At 39.7% G+C, this 18,728-nt stretch overlaps 1 protein-coding gene across 3 annotated transcripts; it reads left to right on the forward strand.

Annotated features, from left to right (window-relative positions):
* The first annotated feature begins 46 nt into the window (after nt 1–46).
* On the forward strand, nt 47–18,282 carry LOC122548949 (actin, cytoplasmic type 5-like). 3 transcript variants are annotated; one of them, XM_087985851.1, is made up of 2 exons: nt 47–176; nt 17,282–18,282. In XM_087985851.1, the coding sequence occupies exons 1-2, from the start codon at nt 47–49 to the stop codon at nt 18,280–18,282; spliced, it is 1,131 nt and encodes a 376-aa protein (XP_087841977.1). The 3 variants fall into 3 exon arrangements, with proteins under 3 accessions (XP_087841977.1, XP_043543894.2, XP_087841978.1); XM_043687959.2 differs by having other exon boundaries at nt 47–172; nt 17,278–18,282; XM_087985852.1 differs by having other exon boundaries at nt 47–172; nt 17,407–18,282.
* Nucleotides 18,283–18,728: the final 446 nt, after the last annotated feature.

Genomic DNA, 18,728 nt, shown 5'->3' on the forward strand with positions numbered 1-18,728 from the left:
TTTCTCTCTCTCTTCATCTCCAGTAATTTCCAGTAGGTTCTGAGCCATGGGGGATGAGGAGATTGCTGCTCTGGTTGTGGATAATGGGTCTGGGATGTGTAAGGCTGGGTTTGCAGGGGATGATTCTCCTAGAGCAGTGTTCCCTTCCATCGTGGGGAAGCTTCGACATGAGGTCAGTGTTTAATAGACTTCTTTTTTAACTCAGCTTATTTTTATGAAAGGCCTTCAATTTACTAACAGGTATCATCTTGTAAGCTCTTCAAGAAAGCAAACTGCATGCTAAACAATAGATGTAGAGACTCTATCAAAATCTCAATGGTTTTGTTTCTCTGGACCTCTTTTCCCTCTTTTTCTCTCTCCATCTTTTGTGCTGAAGTATTTCATGTTAATGAATAAACACTGAAGGAAGTATAATATTCAAAAATTAGAAGCTCATCATTAATGCTGAGCCAAAAGAAATATTAGGAGGTGTATGTAAGATATTTGTCAAAAATATGGGTGAGTAGTGAAAAGGATTGAGATAATTGGTGCCTCAAAGAGAAAGTTGCCAATGTTGGGACAAAGAAAATGTAAAATGTCTTGGAGAGATTTAAAATAGATAAAATATTGGAACTGTCAAATCTGTCAAAGAACTGCCAAGTATCACTTTCAAAGCTGTTAAGAAACTTTGGGAAAAGATTTGCTAACCCATGCTAGGGCCACAAAAGCAAAATTGCCCAAATTGTACCAGAACACCCAGAATTCCCAAGCAGCTCACAAGCCGAATCAGACAGCACACAGACAAGGGAATATACTTTAAGCTCCCACGGACAATGACAGAGCACCACAGATATCTCAAAGCCCCAAGGGCAGTTTCACAACCCAGCAATACCAAAGCCACACAAAGAGCAGGACAGAAAAGCTCCAGCAAGGACATGCTCCAGGAACAGGACAATGGAAGCACCTCACCACTTCAGAAGAGATATTAACACCTACCTGTGAAGAGGAATGGAACCATAGATACTGTCAGGATGTTGCATTATATGAAGGAACACGACATTCATCCGATATTTGTTTTCCAATTTGCATCCTAGTAACTAAATTACTCTATTTCCAGATACATTGTAGTTTCCCATTTCTTAATCAGTGTCATTGTGCAGCATTACTATAAAACTCATCCTCAGCTCTGGGAAGAGAAATCTGATCTACCTGTACAGACTGTCAGTTCTGTGTCAGCTGGTCTGTTTTCTCTTCCAGCGATATCGCTTGCAATAAACTGTTTGTCAATTTCACTTTGAGATGTGTTTTGTGATCTCTAACCTATTGGGCAAATTTCTCTGACAGTTTGATGTTAGTTGGCAGGCCCTTTTTTCTTCTCTCTCAACAGGGTAAGCGAACCTCACATTTTAAATTTAACCCAGTTGGTACCTGGCAGCCAGCCCTGCCCAGGGGTCAGACCAGAGAAAGGCTGGGTGACTGTGCAGGGTGGCCACAATTCTGATCTGCGGCGAATTGACTTCAGCTACTGCAATTTGGAAATTGAGTAGTGACCCAGGCGTGTGGAAGTGGGCACTGGCCTCCTAAATTGCTGCCAGGACCCGGCCTGTGGAGGTAATCTGGCAAGCGACTAAATTAATTCTCAAATTTAACTAATTGGCAGCCGGCTGCAGTTTGGAATGTGAGTAGTAACTCTGGCTTGTGAAGGTGAGTACTTGGCTCCTAAATTGTTAACTGACTTTTAAGCTGCCATGTCTGGGCCTGTGGAGGTCATCTGGTGGGAAAGTAAGTTAACAGGCAGCTGGCAATTCGGTACTAAATAGTGTGGACTGGGCTTGTGGAAGTCGTCATTAATTACCTGAAATTTTGCAACAAACCTTAATTTGGTCCACGCGTGATTCACCTTGAGTCAGAACTTCTGTCACGAACCTGTTCTAGCCAGGAGAAAGACGGTTGGGTAGAGAAAACCCTTCCTGAAGAAGGGTTTATGCCCGAAACGTCGATTCTCCTGTTCCTTGGATGCTGCCTGACCTGCTGCGCTTTTCCAGCAACACATTTTCAGCTCTGATCTCCAGCATCTGCAGTCCTCATTTTCTCTCTTAGAGAAGGTTAGGCACAATACGTGGGGAGATCGCTCATCAAATTCTTGCTTTACTACTGTTAGATCCACAGCTCGAACAACATTGACTTGGACACAGCTGTGTTGTACTGTCCTGTGGTTTCTAAGTGTTTGTTTTGGGCGTGTCTACTTGTTCTGTGCTTACTGAGTGCTGCTTTGTCAATTTCACTTCTCCCACCATAAAATATTTATATTCTATCTCAGAAGAGATTGGTTGAAGGAATTGCAATCTACTTTCTTTTAAGCAAAACATCATCAACATTAACTATACCATCATAGTTTCTAAGATTTTCCCATGGTAGATATTAGCTGAGTTGGCATAGAGAGGAGCAGGGCAAATACTGGTTGCTGGGGGCATGTGTTGGTATGAGTTGACACTGAGTCGAGATACAAGCTAAAAATCAGCAAGGAGCTGGATATAGGGGATAGGTGGGCCGTATATTTCTCTTTCCCCGTAGCCCTGTATTATTTTTCTTTTCATTCGGCTATTTACTGAATTCATTTTTGAATCTTCCTAATTAATTGCTGTTACCTTTCATTTGGACAGTACATTCCAGGTTACAATCATTGATGTTTAAAAGAAAATAGTTCCCACATGTCATGTCTGTGCCAACTATTCTAAATAGGTTTCCTCTCATTAGAATGAGTTTCTCCCTGTCAATGTTTTAAAAAACTCCTCACAATTTTGAGCATCTCTATTAAATCTGCCCAACCACCATAACCTTCTCTGTTCCAAGCAAAACATAGACAGCACTCTAGTTTTTCTTGCTCCTCTGCATAACTAAAGTCTTCATCCTTGGCATTATTTTAGTAAATCTCATTTGTACCATCTCCAATAATGTGAAATCAATCCTCAAATGTGAATCTCAGAATTGGACACAATATTCCTACTGAAGCTTAATCAATAATTATACAATGTTATGGCTTAATGTCTTCTGCTCTTGTCTGTTATGTTTTATGTCTCATTGATATGAAAATATGGCACCAGTTCCTTTATCAAAACAGAAGATTTAAAGTGTCTGGAGTCATGAGATTTCAGATTACTTTTAGTTTTTGAGAAATCACATCTTATCTTGACTAACAATACATAGAAGCAAGAAGTCACCAGACACACACGATCAGACGTCGAACAATTGAATAATTAAATACTGCAATCACTATTTTTAAAGCCTGAAATCTTGTTCTGTTCGTTTTAAAACATCTTTCCTTATTCATTCAAAGATTTGTGTTTGTGTGCTCGTAGTGCTCTGTTCCTGCACTAATGTACCAATAGCTTATACGATCCCTCCTCATTTTCATGATCAAAATGAATCCCTTCTTTGTTTCGCATCTGTCTGTATGCTTCATCAGTGTCTTTGTATCCTCCTGAAACCCATCACTTTCCACTTCATTGTTCTTTACATTATTGCTCTCCCAGTCTGTATTTGGTTTGTTATAACTGCTGCTATAACTATTCAATGATGATTGTACCTCTGTAATTTCCTTGTGGATTTGTTGCTCTACATCTTTTCCACAAATGGTGGTCGAGAAGCTCCTCTCAGCAAGTAATTGCACCCTTTTTGTTCTTTAGTTCTAGACAGTGCACTTCTATTCAAAGAGACCATTGTGGCCTCTGTTTTATTTTGCTTTTGCTGCTGGTGACTAAAAGTAACTGGTTTTAAGGGTTTGAAGGGTTTCCTGTATGTGATGAACTCATATTGAATAATGGTGAGATACTGACCTACAGAGGACATTGGGTAAACAGTAACAATGACTTAGAGGGTTGTAGCATGGAATGTGGCGAAGGACAGGTAAGCTGTGTGTCTCGGTGTTTACGGGGTTCAAACAGTGATAGATATAGAAATATGTACTTGGAGGTGTAAGGAACTGTTAGCTTGCTACATATGTGATATGGGAAGTGTTGATCTGTGGCTGTTGTGCCAATATACTGATAGTGAAGGGCAGCTCCTGACTGCCAATTCTTGACAGGGTGCATGGCTGGGGTCAAAAATGGTACCAGCACCAGGCATCCCATGATTTCTGGGTCAATGGCAAATAGTTCTGCTTATGGCCAGTGAGAGAATTGGCCTGCTAATTGACAAACAGGATGCCATAGAGGCAAATTTGGGATGGCAGTGTGAACAAACACATTACTTCTCATGAAGGGTAACGCAGTGAAAATGGTACTTAGCTGATTTCTGGTAAAATTCTGCACCAAATTTCAACCCATTCCGCAACACCGTCATTTTACAGTGAAGTCCACCTCTGTGCCAAATCTTTGCATTTGATTTAACTGATTCTCCACAATGCTATCTTGTGGATGGAGGAGTCTACTCCAAAATTCACTCCCAAACTGAGAGCTTAGACTTTCTCAACTTCTAATAACCTGTTTATTTGTAACCTTACCGTCTTGACCTGGAAGTTACAAAAAACAACCTTTTCTACTGAGATGAGTTAATCCATTATTTGGGCTCTTTCTAGGAAAGAGATTGTACTTTCTCCTGACACCAGCCAGGTCACCTCCAAAATACCCTAATAAGATTCAATCTCTAGGTTTCTTAAACTAAAACATTGATTTTATCCTAAACCAAAAAAAAGTGGTCTTCAATGTTCACCTTACCAATCGTAAACAAGCACCACGTTAATAATTTTCCATAATGCTCCAGAGTTACCTTGAACTTCCAATGCATACTTGATCAGGTCACTATTTTGGAATAACTGTCTGCCTAAGTGTTTGTTTTTACAGATACCCTTCACAAAAGTAACCAACACCTCATATCACTATAGGACTATCTATAGCAAAAGAACTGCAGTGGTTCAGGCAAACGGCCCACCATCACCTTCTCAAGGGCAGCCAGGGATGGGCAATAAATGTTGGCTCAGCCAGCGATGCCCAAATCTCACGAATGAATGAAAATAATCCACCCTTCATCACACTTTCCACAAAATATTATACATGTATCCATAAGAGGCAATTTTACAATTTCCCATAAAAAACTTTTAATACTATTTTACTACTAAATTAACAGTAATAATATGATCACATTAAACATACAATGAACTACATGGCAGCCATATTTTACTTAAGACTGTTTGGATCATAGCAGTTGGTATCAGCTATAATGTTATTTCTTCCAAGAACTTTAATTATTTTTAATTCAAACACCTAGAGGATGAAACTCCATCAAAACAACTGAAGGATCTTGTCTCGAAATTCTCCAAAAATAAAACAAAGAATTGTAGCCTGTATAAAATAACAGTTTCTTTAGTGTGTTAGTGATGTAGACTTCAAACTGATGAGACAATGTAGCTTTCTTTACCATTGAATGCGTGCATTCAATTTCTTCAAAACAACGAACAGACCATTCAATCACCATTTTGCCATCTTGTTGTAAAACAGCACCCACACTGATGTTGCTGGTGTCACAACCTGTTTAGAAGTCTTTTTATAATTTGCTACTGCTAAAACCGTGTGGTTTCCAGCACAGGTTTCAACTGTCAAAAAAATTCTGTTTTTGCAACTATTCAAGTTCACATTCTTTCTTTAATAAATTTGTCGATGAAGCAGAGGGGTATTGTGAAAAGATTTGCAAGGATGTTGCCAGTTTTGGAGAATTTGAGCTATAGGGAGAGGCTGTTATCCTTGGAGTGTCAGAGGCTGAGGGGTGACCTTATAGAGGTTTACAAAATCATGAGGGGCATGGATTGGATAAATAGACAAGATCTTTTCCCTGGAGTAGGGGAGTCCAGAACTAGAGGGCATAGGTTTAGGGTGAGAGGGGAAAGGTTTGAAAGGGACCTAAGGGGCAACATTTTCATGCAGAGGATAGTGTGTGTTTGGAATGAGCTGCCAGACGAAGTGGTAGAGGCTGGTACAATTACAACATTTAAAAGGCATCTGGATGGGTGTATGAATAGGAAGAGTTTGGGGGTATATGGGCCAAGAGCTGACAAATGGGATTAGATTAGGTTAGGATATCTGATCGACATGGACGAGTTGGAGCGAAGGGTCTGTTTCCGTGTTGTACATCTCTATGACTCTAAGCCATATCTTGTGGGAGCTTGGAACAAATGTCCAATAAAATCCACACATGGCAATATATTGCAAATGTTCACATTTTGTCCTAGGCATGAGAACACCCAAAATAGTTTTTATTTTTACCTCTCTAGGTCCTAAATGGTGTAGTATCACTATGTAAGCCAAATAAGTCATTTTTACCCAGATTTATAACCAAACTAGCTCTTTGTAGATGATTAAATAGTTCGTTCAAGTGATCTAAATGTTCTTTCCAGGTAGTGGCTGAACACAACCAAATTGTCAATGTAAACGATGCAATTACATAGCCCCTCAATGACTTTATTGTTTAATCATTGGAATGTTGATGGTGTATTTTTCATGACAAGCAGCATGATTTTTGCATTGAAAATTCCATCCAGGTTACAAATGCTAATATTTCTCTCAATCAATGGAACGTGCTAATATCCTTTCAGTGAGTCAATTATAGAATCATAGAATTCCTCCAGTGTAGAAACAGGCCTTTCAGTCCAACAAGTCCACACTGCTCCTTCAAAGAATGAACCACCCAGACCCATTCCACTTCCCTACTACACTACATTTATTCCTGACTAATGTGCCCTACGCATCCCTGAACACTATGGACAACTTAGCATGGCCAATTCACCTAACCTGCACATCTTTGGACTGTAGGAGGAAACCACAGCAAACCCACACAGACATGGGCAGAACATGTAAACTCCACACAGACAGTTATCCAAGGCTGGAATCAAACCCAGGTCCTTGGTGCTGTGAGGTAGCAGTGTTAACCACTGAGCCATCATGCCACCCTTTGAAATGATGAATCATACAAAGGCTTTCAATGCAGTCCTCCAATCTTGAAATTGGATCTGAGTCTACTTTTGATATATTGTTGATTTTGTGATAATCAATGCAATAACTTTGTGACCATCAGATTTTGGCACCATTACAATAGGTCAGCTCCATCTACGACGCAGTTCAGTAACCTAAATTGTTTATAGAAACTTAGTCTATTCTTCACTTGGGCTAATTTCTCTGGGTTGAGATTGTAAAAATCTTGTTTTATACCTAACACATCCCTTACATGAATATAATAAACAACCAAAGATGTTTTTCTGAACTATTTACACAAATTGATTTATGATTCTGTAATAGCTACTTTGATAACTTTCTGGAAGTTAAATTATCATGCTACCTAATGTTTTAAATTTTTTGTATTATTATTCAATCTGATTATAGAGGATTAACTGGTCATTTTTCAAATTATGATTAATTCTCCAATTGTACTGATACTATTTTCATTTCACTCCCTATTTCATTCACATACCACATATACACTTTTGTCTAGACTATCATCCCTGTCATGATGTCTCTTTAATATATTAACATGATATACTTGCTGATTTTTCCTCCTCTATCAAGTTTTCACATCATTATTTTTTCATTTTTAAAAATTCTTTCTAATATGGGTTGTGGCTTTGCTAGGCCGGCATATTCCCCCCATCCCTAATTGTTCTTAAAATGTGGTACTTGAGCTGCCTTCTTGAATTGATACACTGCAATCACTGTAGATTTAGGGAAGGAATTCAGGATTTCAGCCCAGCAATACTGAAAGAACAGTGAGCTATTTTCAGATCAGAATGATGAGTGGCTTGGATGGTAACTTGCAGGTAGTGGTATTCTCATATCTGTTGCTCTTGTCCTTCTTGGTGGCAGTGGTCATTAGTTTGGAAGGTGCATCAGTGGTGCAGGAAGTGAATGTTTGAGGAAATGGTGTCAATCAAGCGGGCTGCTTTGTCTTGGATGGTGTCAAGCTTCTTGAATATTGTTGGAGCTGCACTCACTCAGGCAAATGCAGAATACTCCATTACACTCTTGACTTGTGGCTTGTGGATAGTAGACATGCTTTGGGGAGTTACGAGGTGAGCTAATCACTGCACGATGCATAGCCTCAGAACTGCTCTTGTATCAGCAATATTTGTATGATTAGTCTAGTTCAGTTTTTGCTTAATGGTATCCCTGACGATTTTGATGGTGAGAGATTCAGTGATGATAATACCATTAAAAATCAATGAACGATTGCTAGATTCTTTTCTATTGGAAATAGTCATTCCCTGGCACTTGTGTATTACAAATGTTACTTGCCACTTGGTAATCTTAACTTGGATAATGTCTAAGTCCATCTGGACCACTTCAGTATCTAAGGAATAATGAATGGTGTTGAACATTGTACAATGGTTAACAAATATCCCTACTTCAGACCTCATGATGGAGACAGGTCATTGATGAAGCAGTTGAAAATGGTTGGGCCCAGGACATTACCCTGAGTAACTCCTGCAGAGATGTTCTGGAGCTAAGATGATTGATTGCCAACATTTCATAAGGTTAGTTATGGCTCCAAGCACGGGACAATTTTCCTTCTGATTTCTATTGGCTTTAATGTTGATAGGGTTCCTTGATGCCACACCTAGTCAAATGGGGCCTTGATGTCAAGGACAGTCACTCTTACCTCCCCTCTTCAGTTCAGTTCAGTTCTTTTATCCGTATTTGAACCATGGGCTGAAGGCTGACATTTGTGATGCTGGTGACCTCCAGCCAGATTATTTCAAATGCTTCAGCCTTGCATTTTGTACTGATATTCTGGGCTCCTTTATCATTGAAGATGGGCATATTTGAGGAACTGCTTGCTCCAGACTGTTGTTTATTTGTCCACAATTATTCAGAACTGGATGTGACAGGATTGCAGAGCTTACAGTTGATCTGTTAGTTATGGAATTGCTTAGTCATGTCTAACACTTGATGCTTATACTGTTTTGCATACAAGTAGCTCTGTGTTGTAGCTTCACTGATAACATTTCATTTTCAAAGAGACCTTATACTCCTCCTGACAGACCCTTCCACAATTTTCATTAAACCAGGGGTGATCCCCTGACTTTGTGGTAACAACAGAATAGGGGATAAGATATGCTAAGAAATTGCAGTACAATTCTACACCTGCTGGTAGCTTCATGGATGCCAATCTTGAGATGCTAAATCTTCTGGAAATTTATTCTATTTCATACTTTGGTAGTGCTAAACACAACATGATAGAGGGTATCCTCAATATGAAGATGGGACTTTTCCCGACTGAGGTAACTTATTCTCTTAATTAGAAAAACTCCTTTCTCAGAGAGAGGACATACTAGCATTTGACCCCAGTCAGGTCTCCTTCAACTGCCTTAAAACTAGCTTTGAATCTTGGAGTTTCTTAAGTTAAATCAATTCCTGAACCCAAACCAAGCTAATTGCCTTCGATGTTTACCGTACCTACCATAAATCTCCTCAGTATGAAAAATCTTCCAATGATAGTTGAGAGGTTCCTTGCTTCCTAGGCAATTCCTGGATTAGATCATTGTTGAAGGACTGTCTGATTTAGTGTTGTGGATGAAATGAATTATGCAGTGGGTGACTTGCTCGTAGCGGTCCAATTTAAGGGAACAATGAATCACGCCACACAAACCTTGAGTTATTGACTGTTTATTCCTGAGCTCACGGGGAGACACAAGTCGACCTAATGGTCACAAGTCTCTCCAACTTGTTGTGTGATTATATAGGTTACAATTATTTAACAATAACAAACTGTTAATTGCAGTGTAATGAGTAAGTAGGTACTTTGCCCAGTCACTAGCCCCAGTCACGTAGTGTCTGGACAGTTCTAGTTAGTAGCTGATAAGCAAGTGTTCGTATTACGATAGGATCTTATAAAGAAGAACGTTGCAATGCTGGGAAAGAGTTTCACTGCCATGTGTTAATACAACTGCAAGGTCAACCACCTCACTGAGCCTGGGAATGTACAAGCTTAACAAGCAGACACTAATATGAAATTTAAAATGGTTTCCAGGCTTTTAATATGTGACAAGATGGCTGCTTTGGTTATAACAAATCTCCCACGCTTAGTTTTCCACAAAAGTAACCAACAGCCTTAAGCCTCTTAATTAAGACCCAGTCTGTAAATGTTATATATATGTCAATCAGACACACTTCACAAGTGACACTATTCTTTGCAACAAAGGTTACAAGTCGAAATAACTGTGTTGTCTGATCATTCCCAGGGTTTGGGATATCTTCTCTGGGCTCAAGAATAACTTAGAGTGGGAAAGGGAGGATCCGTGGTCATGGTCAACATTTGTACCAGTGACATAGATAGGATGAAGAAGGAAGTTCTGCTGAAAGAGTATGAGGATTAGGTGCTAAATTAAAAAGCACAATCTCAAAGATAATAAAAAATCTTTGGATTACTACCTAAATCATATACAAATTCACATGGAATGTATAAAATTTAAAAAGTGAATGCGTGGATCAAGAAATGGGATCTGGTTTGTGTGGCACTGCCCCAGTATTGCCCCAGAATGGTCTACACCTGAACCTTGCTGGGACTGGTATTCTCATGAGCCACATAACTAGGGAAGTAGAGAGTGAACATAGAACAGAGAACATAGAACGTTACAGTGCAGTACAGGCCCTTCGGCCCTCGATGTTGCGCTGACCTGTGAAAATAATCTGATGCCCATCTAACCTATTATTATCCATATGTATGTCCAATGCCCATTTAGATGCCCTTAACATCGGCAAGTTTACTACTGTTGCAGGTAGGCCGTTCCACACCCCTACTACTCACTGAGTGAAGAAACTACCCCTAATATCTGTCCTAAATCTATCACCCTCAATTTAAAACTATACCCCTCATGCTAGCCTTCACCATCCAATGAAAAAGGCTCTCACCGTCCACCCTATCTAACCCTCTGATTATCTTATATGTCTTAATTATGTCACATCTCGACCTTCTTCTCTCCAACGAAAACAGCCTCAGTTCCCTCAGCCTTTCCTTATAAGACCTTTCTTCCATACCAGGCAACATCCTAGTAAATCCCCTCTGAACCTTTTCCAAAGCTTCCAGAACTGCATTCAATACTCCAGGTGTGGCCTTACCAGTGTCTTGTACAGCTAAAGCATGACCTCATGGCTCCGAAACGCAATCCCCCCACCAATAAACACCAACACACCATATGCTGTCTTAACAACCCAATCAATGTAGATGGCACCTTTCAGAGATTTATGCACCTGGACACTAAGATCTCTCTGGCCATCTACACTGCCATAAGTTTTACCATTAGCCCAGTACTTTGCATTCCTGTTACTTTTTCCGAAGTGAACTACCTCACACTTTTCCGCATTAAACTCCATTTGCCACTTTTCACCCCAGCTCTGCATCTTATCTATGTCTCTCTGTAACCCACAAGATCCTTCGGCATTATCCACAACTCTGCCTACCTTAGTGTCATCTGCAAATTTATTAACCCATCCTTCTCTGCCCACATCCAGATGATTTATAAAAATGACAAACAGGAGTGGTCCTAAAACTGATCTTTGGTAACTGGTAACTGAGCTCCAGGATGAACATTTCCTATCAACCACCACCCTCTGTCTTTTTCCAACTAGCCAACTTCTGATCGAAACCGCTAAATCACCTTCAATCCCAAAACTTTGCATTTTGTGCAATAGCCTTCTGTGTGGAACCTTATCAAATGCCTTACTGAAGTCCAAATTTTCCACATCAACCATTTTACCTTCACCCACTTATCTTGTCACCTTCTCAAAGAACTCAATAAGGTTAGTGAGGCACGACCTACCCTTCACAAAACTGTGTTGATTATCCCTAATCAAATTTTTCCCTTCCAGATGATTATAAATCTTATCTCTTATAACCTTTTCCAACATCTTACCCAGAACTGAAGTAAGGCTCACTGGCCTATAATTACCAGGGTTATCCAGACTCCCTTTCTTAAATAAGGAAACAACATATGCTATCCTCCAGTTTTCTGGCACTATTCCTGTCGATAATGATTAGATGACTTACAGTGTGGAAACAGGCCCTTCGGCCCAACAAGTCCACACCGCCCCGCCGAAGCACAACCTACCCATACCCTTACGTTTACCCCTTACCTAACACTATAGACAATTTAGCATGGCCAATTCACCTAACCTGCACATCTTGGGACTGTGGGAGGAAACCGGAGCACCCGGTGAAATAAAGATCGAAGCCAAAGACTCCGCAATCTCCTCCCTGGTATCCCAGAGAACCTTAGGATAAATCCCATCCAGCCCAGGCATCTTAACTATCTTCAGATCTTCCAAAATTGCTAAAATGCCCTCTTTGTCAACCTCAATCCCATCTAATTTTGTTGCTTGTATCTCCATATTCTCACTAACATTGCCCTTTTTCAAAGTGAGTACTGATGAAAAGTATTCATTAAGTGCTTCCCCTATGTCCTCAGATTCCACGCACAACTTTCCACTACTATCTTTGATTGGCCCTAGTCTTATTATAGTCATTCTTTTATTCCTGATATGCCTATAGAAGGCTTTAGGGTTTTCCTTGTTCCCTATCTGCCAACAACTTCTCATGTCCCATCCTGGCTCTTCTTAGCCCTCTTCTTAGATCGTTTCAGGCTAACTTAAAGCTCTCAAGCCCTCTAACGGAGCCTTCACACCTTATCCTTACATAAGCCTTCTTCTTCCTCTTGACAAGAGCTTCAACTTCTTTAGTAAACCATAGCTCCCTCTCTCGACGACTATCTCCCTGTCTGACGTGTACATACTTATCAAGGATCTGCAGTAGCTGGTCTTTGAATAAGCTCCACATTTCAATTGTGCCCTATGCCCTGCAGTTTCCTTCCCCATCCTATGCATCCTAAGTCTTGCCTAATCGCATCATAATTGCCTTTCCCCCAGTTATACCTCTCTCCTTGCGGTATAGACTTATCATTCCCCATTGCTATTGTAAACACAACTGAATTATGGCCACTATTGCCAAAGTGCTCACCTACCTCCAAATTTAACACCTGGCCGAGTTCATTTTCCAGTATCAAATCCAATATGGCATCTCCCCTTGTTGGCCCGTCTACATACTGTGTCAGAAAACTGAGGCATGAAGGCTAAGGGCTATGAAGAGCCAGGAGGGGACATGAGACATTGTTGGCTGATAGGATCAAGGAAAACCCTAAGTGCTCAGACTTAACAAGAGGGATGAGTGATCAAGCTCAGGTAAATGTAACAATTCAAGAGAAAGAATTAAGGTAGGGAGCAAATTATTAATATGGACCACGAGGTTAAAAGAATTTCAGGAAGAATTAAAGTGCAAAATATGTTAAGAATATACCAGCAGGAATATACTAGATGTTACAAAAAAACCTAAAGACTATGCCTCTGAAGATGCATTGCATTCATAATGCAGATTGAAGAAAATAAATATAATCTGATAGCCATTCCAGAGATGTGGTTGCAGGATAAAAAGTGTTGGGTCTGAATGTTGATTCCATTTGACATATTATTGTCACATGTACTGAGACAGTGAAAAGTATTGTTTTGTGTGCTATCTTGACAAATTGTACCTTTCTAAAGTAATTGAATCAGATTATAGAACAGAATGCAGAATATAGTGTTACAGCTACAGGGAAGGTGCAGAGAAAGAGATATGAGAGGTCTGATTACAACGGGAAAGAAGCTATTTTTGAATCTGTTGGTACATGTTTTTAAACTTTAGTATCTTTCGCTTGACGGAAGAGAGTAGAATCAGGATGGAAGGGGTCTTTGATCCTATTATCTGCCTTCCCAAGACAGCAGGAAGTATATATGAAGTCAACCTCAGGAAGTCTGGTTTTCAGGATGGACTGGGCTGTGTTTACAACTCTCTAATTTCTTGTGGTCTTGAACAGAGTGGTTGCCATACTATGATGCATCATGATGGGATGCTTTCTACTGTGCATCTATAAAAATTATTAAGAGTCATTGTGGCCATGCTGAATTTCCTTAGTTTTCTGAGGAAGTAGAGGCATTGGTATGATTTCTTGAATGTAGCCCTATTGAATGGTATATAACATTCAAGAAGAATAGGAAGCCAGATAATGGTGGAGGCATAGCACTGTTAATCAAACTCAGCATTGGTCCAATAGCTAGAGATGGCCTTGGTTCAGGAGATCAGGATGTGGAATTGATGTGGGTGGAGATAAGTTATGGTAGGGGAAGGGAACTATTAATAAGGTTATCTACAGACCTCTGAACATAAACACAATATGGGAAAGAAGTATAAAAGATATGTTGGGTGCTTGTGACAAAGACATGGTAATAAATATGGATGACTTTAATTGACATTAAAAATTGGAAAAATTAGATTTATAATATTAGCCTCAATGAGGAGTTTGTGGAATGCTTTTGAGATAGTTTCTCAAAGAAGCATGATATGGAACTGACCAGATACGAACTCAAAGTAGTTGTAAGTAGCAGTGAGCTTAATATGATTAAACTTTAGAGCTAGTTGAGAGGGAGAAGAGTACATCAAAATCTTGTAGTTTAAATTTATATAAAGGAAACTCTATGCACATGAGAGCTGAGCATGAGAAGAAGCCAGTTAGAAATGTAAAAATGGATAGCATGAGTTTCTATCGGTATCAAAAAAAAGAAAGAGAAAGCAAAGTGAGTGTTGGTCTTCTAGAAGATGAGACTAGAGAGTAAATAAATAAAAAGGAAATGTGGATGCAATGAATAATTATTTTGCTTCTTCACTGCTGACAATACAAATACATTCTCGCAATGCCTATAAACAAGAGGTTGAAGGAAGAGGAGTACATTGTGAAATTATAATCCTTAGGGAAACTAAGTAAACCAATGACAGGCTGGTTGATAAATGTCTTGGTCCTCATGGACATACTGTGATTCTTGGGTCTTGCAAGAGGTAGCTAATGAGATATTGGATGCCTTGTCAATTTTCTGAAATTTGCTAGGTTATGGAAAGGTTTAATCAGATTGAAAAGCAATAAGTATAAACCCTCAATTCAAGAAGAGAGGAAGGCATAAAACAGGAGATGATGGCTTGTCCGTCAAGGGGAAGGTATTAAAATTGATAATTAAACAGGTTATAACTGGGCTCAGTTAAAAACTCAAGGTAATCAGATAGCCACAGTATGGTATTGTGAAAGAGAAATGATATTTAACCAATTTATTGGAATTCTTTGAAGGAGCATAATGGGTTGTAGATAGAGGAGATCGATGTACAGAGTTTCAGAAGATATTTGGAAAGGTTTCACATAAATTTTTTTTGCCCAAAGTGTATGGGGTAACATACTAATATGGATTGTTTTTCTGCTTGGCTGAAAGTGGTGAGTGGGGATCGGTGCTGAGCCTATAATATTTTACAATATATATTAATTCATTAGATGAGAGGATTGAAGTGATAGTGGGTAGATTTGCAGTTGGCACAAAGCTAGGAAGGAAGGTGCATAGTATATATGACGTAACAAGGATGCAGAGCATGGCCTTACCCAATTTGGCTCATTTGGAAAACTAGGTGCACAGCAGTGTGGTTGTCACTTAACTTATCCTGAAGTGGATTTGCAAACTTCTCAGTTGTAACAAACTGTTAGAACAAAAAAAAACTACCTGAGCTGCAGGTATTCAGAAAGAACTTGCAATGCCACACTCCCAGGGCAACTAGGGTAATAAGTGATAAATCCCGGCCTTGCTGGCAATCCCCACACTTCATAAAAGTTCCCTTCCTCCAAGTTTACACAGGTATTGAGATCATTGTCCCATAGGGTGATGGTGATGCAATGTAAAGTTACTAGATTAGTGATCCAGAATGCCATTTGGTTCATTAATGTTCTTTAGAGAAGAAAGTCTGTTGTCCTTACTTGGCCTGTTTTTCCAGATCAACAGCAATGGGTTTGATTCTAAACTGCCCCTTAGCAATTAGAAAAGTGAAATAAATTCTGGCCTAGTCAGCCATATTACATGAATGAATAATTTTAAAAATGACTTGTTATGTTGAATCAATAAAAAATGTAGGTGATTAGTAAAAACTTCAAAGTTTGCTCCGTAGCCAGAAAATGTCCCAGTTATTAACTCATCTCAGAAAAAGTGCCCCAGATGGTGGAATCCCCATTCTGGGGGAGTGAGTATGCGATGGTTAGGTGCACTGCCCCAAACACTGACCTGAAGTGACTACAGGAGTTATCAAGTGCTTCAAATGACCACCCTCTTTCTCTGGGACTTCATTGTTTTTTAAAAGTTAGGCTCTCCAGACATTAACATCACAAACTCTGACCTCTGCCCAGTCCCCATACTCATATTTGTAAGCTCACGAGTATTCTAACAACTTAGTGCCAGCTCACGGTTCCCTACCCTTCCTCTTGGCACCTTGTATCCCTATTCTACTTCATGCTGTGGTCCGCTATGCTTTGCCAATAAACCTTCAATGCCAACTCATCCAATACCCACAATGAGTAGACCTCAGGAACCATGCTGAGATAAAATAAAATTATATATATCCATTACAGATTCTACTCCAGAAAAAAAAAACTTCCAGAAAATGGTATTCAACGAATTTAAGTCCCTTCAGGTTTTTAATTCTTATAAAAAACATATATATTTATAATCCCATTTCAAAGGCAGTTAATCCCTTAATGATGTCTTTGAGCTTCCATTCAAAGTGTTAATTTCCATATTTATAGTGATAGGCTGTGGAAGCATTAATCATGACAAAATGATAACACTTAGCGTTATGTCAATAAACAGCGACTGAGTGAGTGCTCATGGTGCAGTGTTAGTGTCCCTACCTCTGACCCAGGACACCTGGATTTAAGTCCCATCTGTTCCATGTGTTATGTAATAACATTTCTGAACAGGTTCATTAGTAAATACTGAAATAGATCCTGAAACTGCTTGAATAGGTTTGCAACACTTATTCAACAGACAGGAATTTACCCAATTTTCGAAGGCCTTAACTTTAAATAATTTACAGATTGGCAGTTCTACAGATATTATCTGTTCTTAATGAGGATCGATGGTTTCTCTAACTTACAGTGGTCGGGATAGGTGTTAGTTTAGGATTTCCAGACCTGAAGTCCCTCCACGATTGTTGTTACGCTATGGAGTCTCCATGACTCTGAAATTTAGGTCTAATGTCACTGAGTAACAAATTCTTAATAGAGTCCTGATTATTGCTTTATAATAGTCTGTATATAAATCAGTTTGTGGCTTTGATTTTACTGGCTGACTAAGTCCAGATGTTTACTTCATGTTACTATAATTCTTTGTTTCCAAAGTATACCTTTTTCTACCTTTTTCTTTACAGGGAGTGATGGTGGGAATGGGTCAGAAGGAGTGTTATGTTGGTGATGAAGCCCAGAACAAGAGAGGGATTCTGACCCTGAAGTATCCAATTGAGCATGGGATTGTGACCAGTTGGAATGACATGGAGAAGATCTGGCATCACACTTTCTACAATGAGCTGCAAGTTGCCCCAGAGGAACATCCTGTCCTCCTCACAGAGGCACCTCTCAATCCCAAAGCTAATCGGGAGAAGATGACTCAGATTATGTTTGAGACCTTTAACACACCGGCTATGCATATCTACATTCAGGCTGTCCTGTCCTTGTATGCTTCTGGCCGCACTACAGGTATTGTAATGGACTCTGGTGATGGTGTTACTCACACTGTACCTATTTATGAGGGATATGCCTTGCCCCATGCCATTTTGCAACTAGACCTGGCTGGCAGAGACCTGACTGACTACCTGATAAAGATTCTGACTGAACGTGGGTACTCATTCACAACCACAGCTGAAAGGGAGATTGTCCGTGACATCAAAGAGAATCTATGCTACATGGCTCTTGACTTTGAGTCTGAGATGGCTGTAGCTGCGTCCTCTTCAACTCTAGAGAAAAGCTATGAGCTACCAGATGGTCAAGTCATCACCATTGGCAATGAACGTTTCAGATGTCCAGAGGCTCTCTTCCAACCTTCCTTTCTAGGAATGGAGTCAACTGGAATCCATGAAGCTGCCTTCCACAGCACCATGAAATGTGACATAGACATCAGGAAGGATCTGTATGCTAGTGTTGTCTTATCTGGTGGATCCACCATGTACCCAGGCTTTGCAAATAGAGTGCAGAAGGAAATCACAACACTGATTCCAAGCACAATGAAGATTAAAATCATTGCTCCACCTGAAAGGAAGTATTCAGTGTGGATTGGTGGCTCAATCCTGGCTTCTCTCTCTACCTTTCAACAAATGTGGATCATCAAACAGCGATATGATGAATCAGGGCCCTCTATAGTCCATCGCAAGTGCTTCTAATCAGTTTCCCTAAGTGGACTTGATCTGGCTTAAGGCATTATTACAAGCAAAATGATCCCTTATACAGTTTCATTAATCACTTGTATACCTTCATGAATCAGTAATCCTCATTATTCTAAGTGATGTTGAATTCCAAATAAGACATTCCTCTCGAGTTTGTTCCAAATAGTATTCTAATTTGCATGCTGAGGGCCTACCAATTGTTCAGAGGCTCCTTTCTGTGCTCAATTACAAAATTAAAAGCAAATTAATTTTCCAGTTCAAAATCTTAATTGCTGTCATATTTCTGAAATGTTCAAATATTTCCCATGCGTTTCCTTTATGTGCTTCATCTTACCTGCTTAGCTTTGACCTTCACATGTTCGTGAGTCTCATGTCCTGTAGCAGTCTCTGTGCAAACACCTCAATGTGTACCATTTCAACAAATTTGAGATGATTCGTCTCTT

Source organism: Chiloscyllium plagiosum, unplaced genomic scaffold (genome assembly GCF_037043375.1).
Source record: "Chiloscyllium plagiosum isolate Xiang-an unplaced genomic scaffold, Cpla_swu_hap1 HiC_scaffold_4, whole genome shotgun sequence".
In the NCBI taxonomy this organism is placed as follows: domain Eukaryota; kingdom Metazoa; phylum Chordata; class Chondrichthyes; order Orectolobiformes; family Hemiscylliidae; genus Chiloscyllium; species Chiloscyllium plagiosum.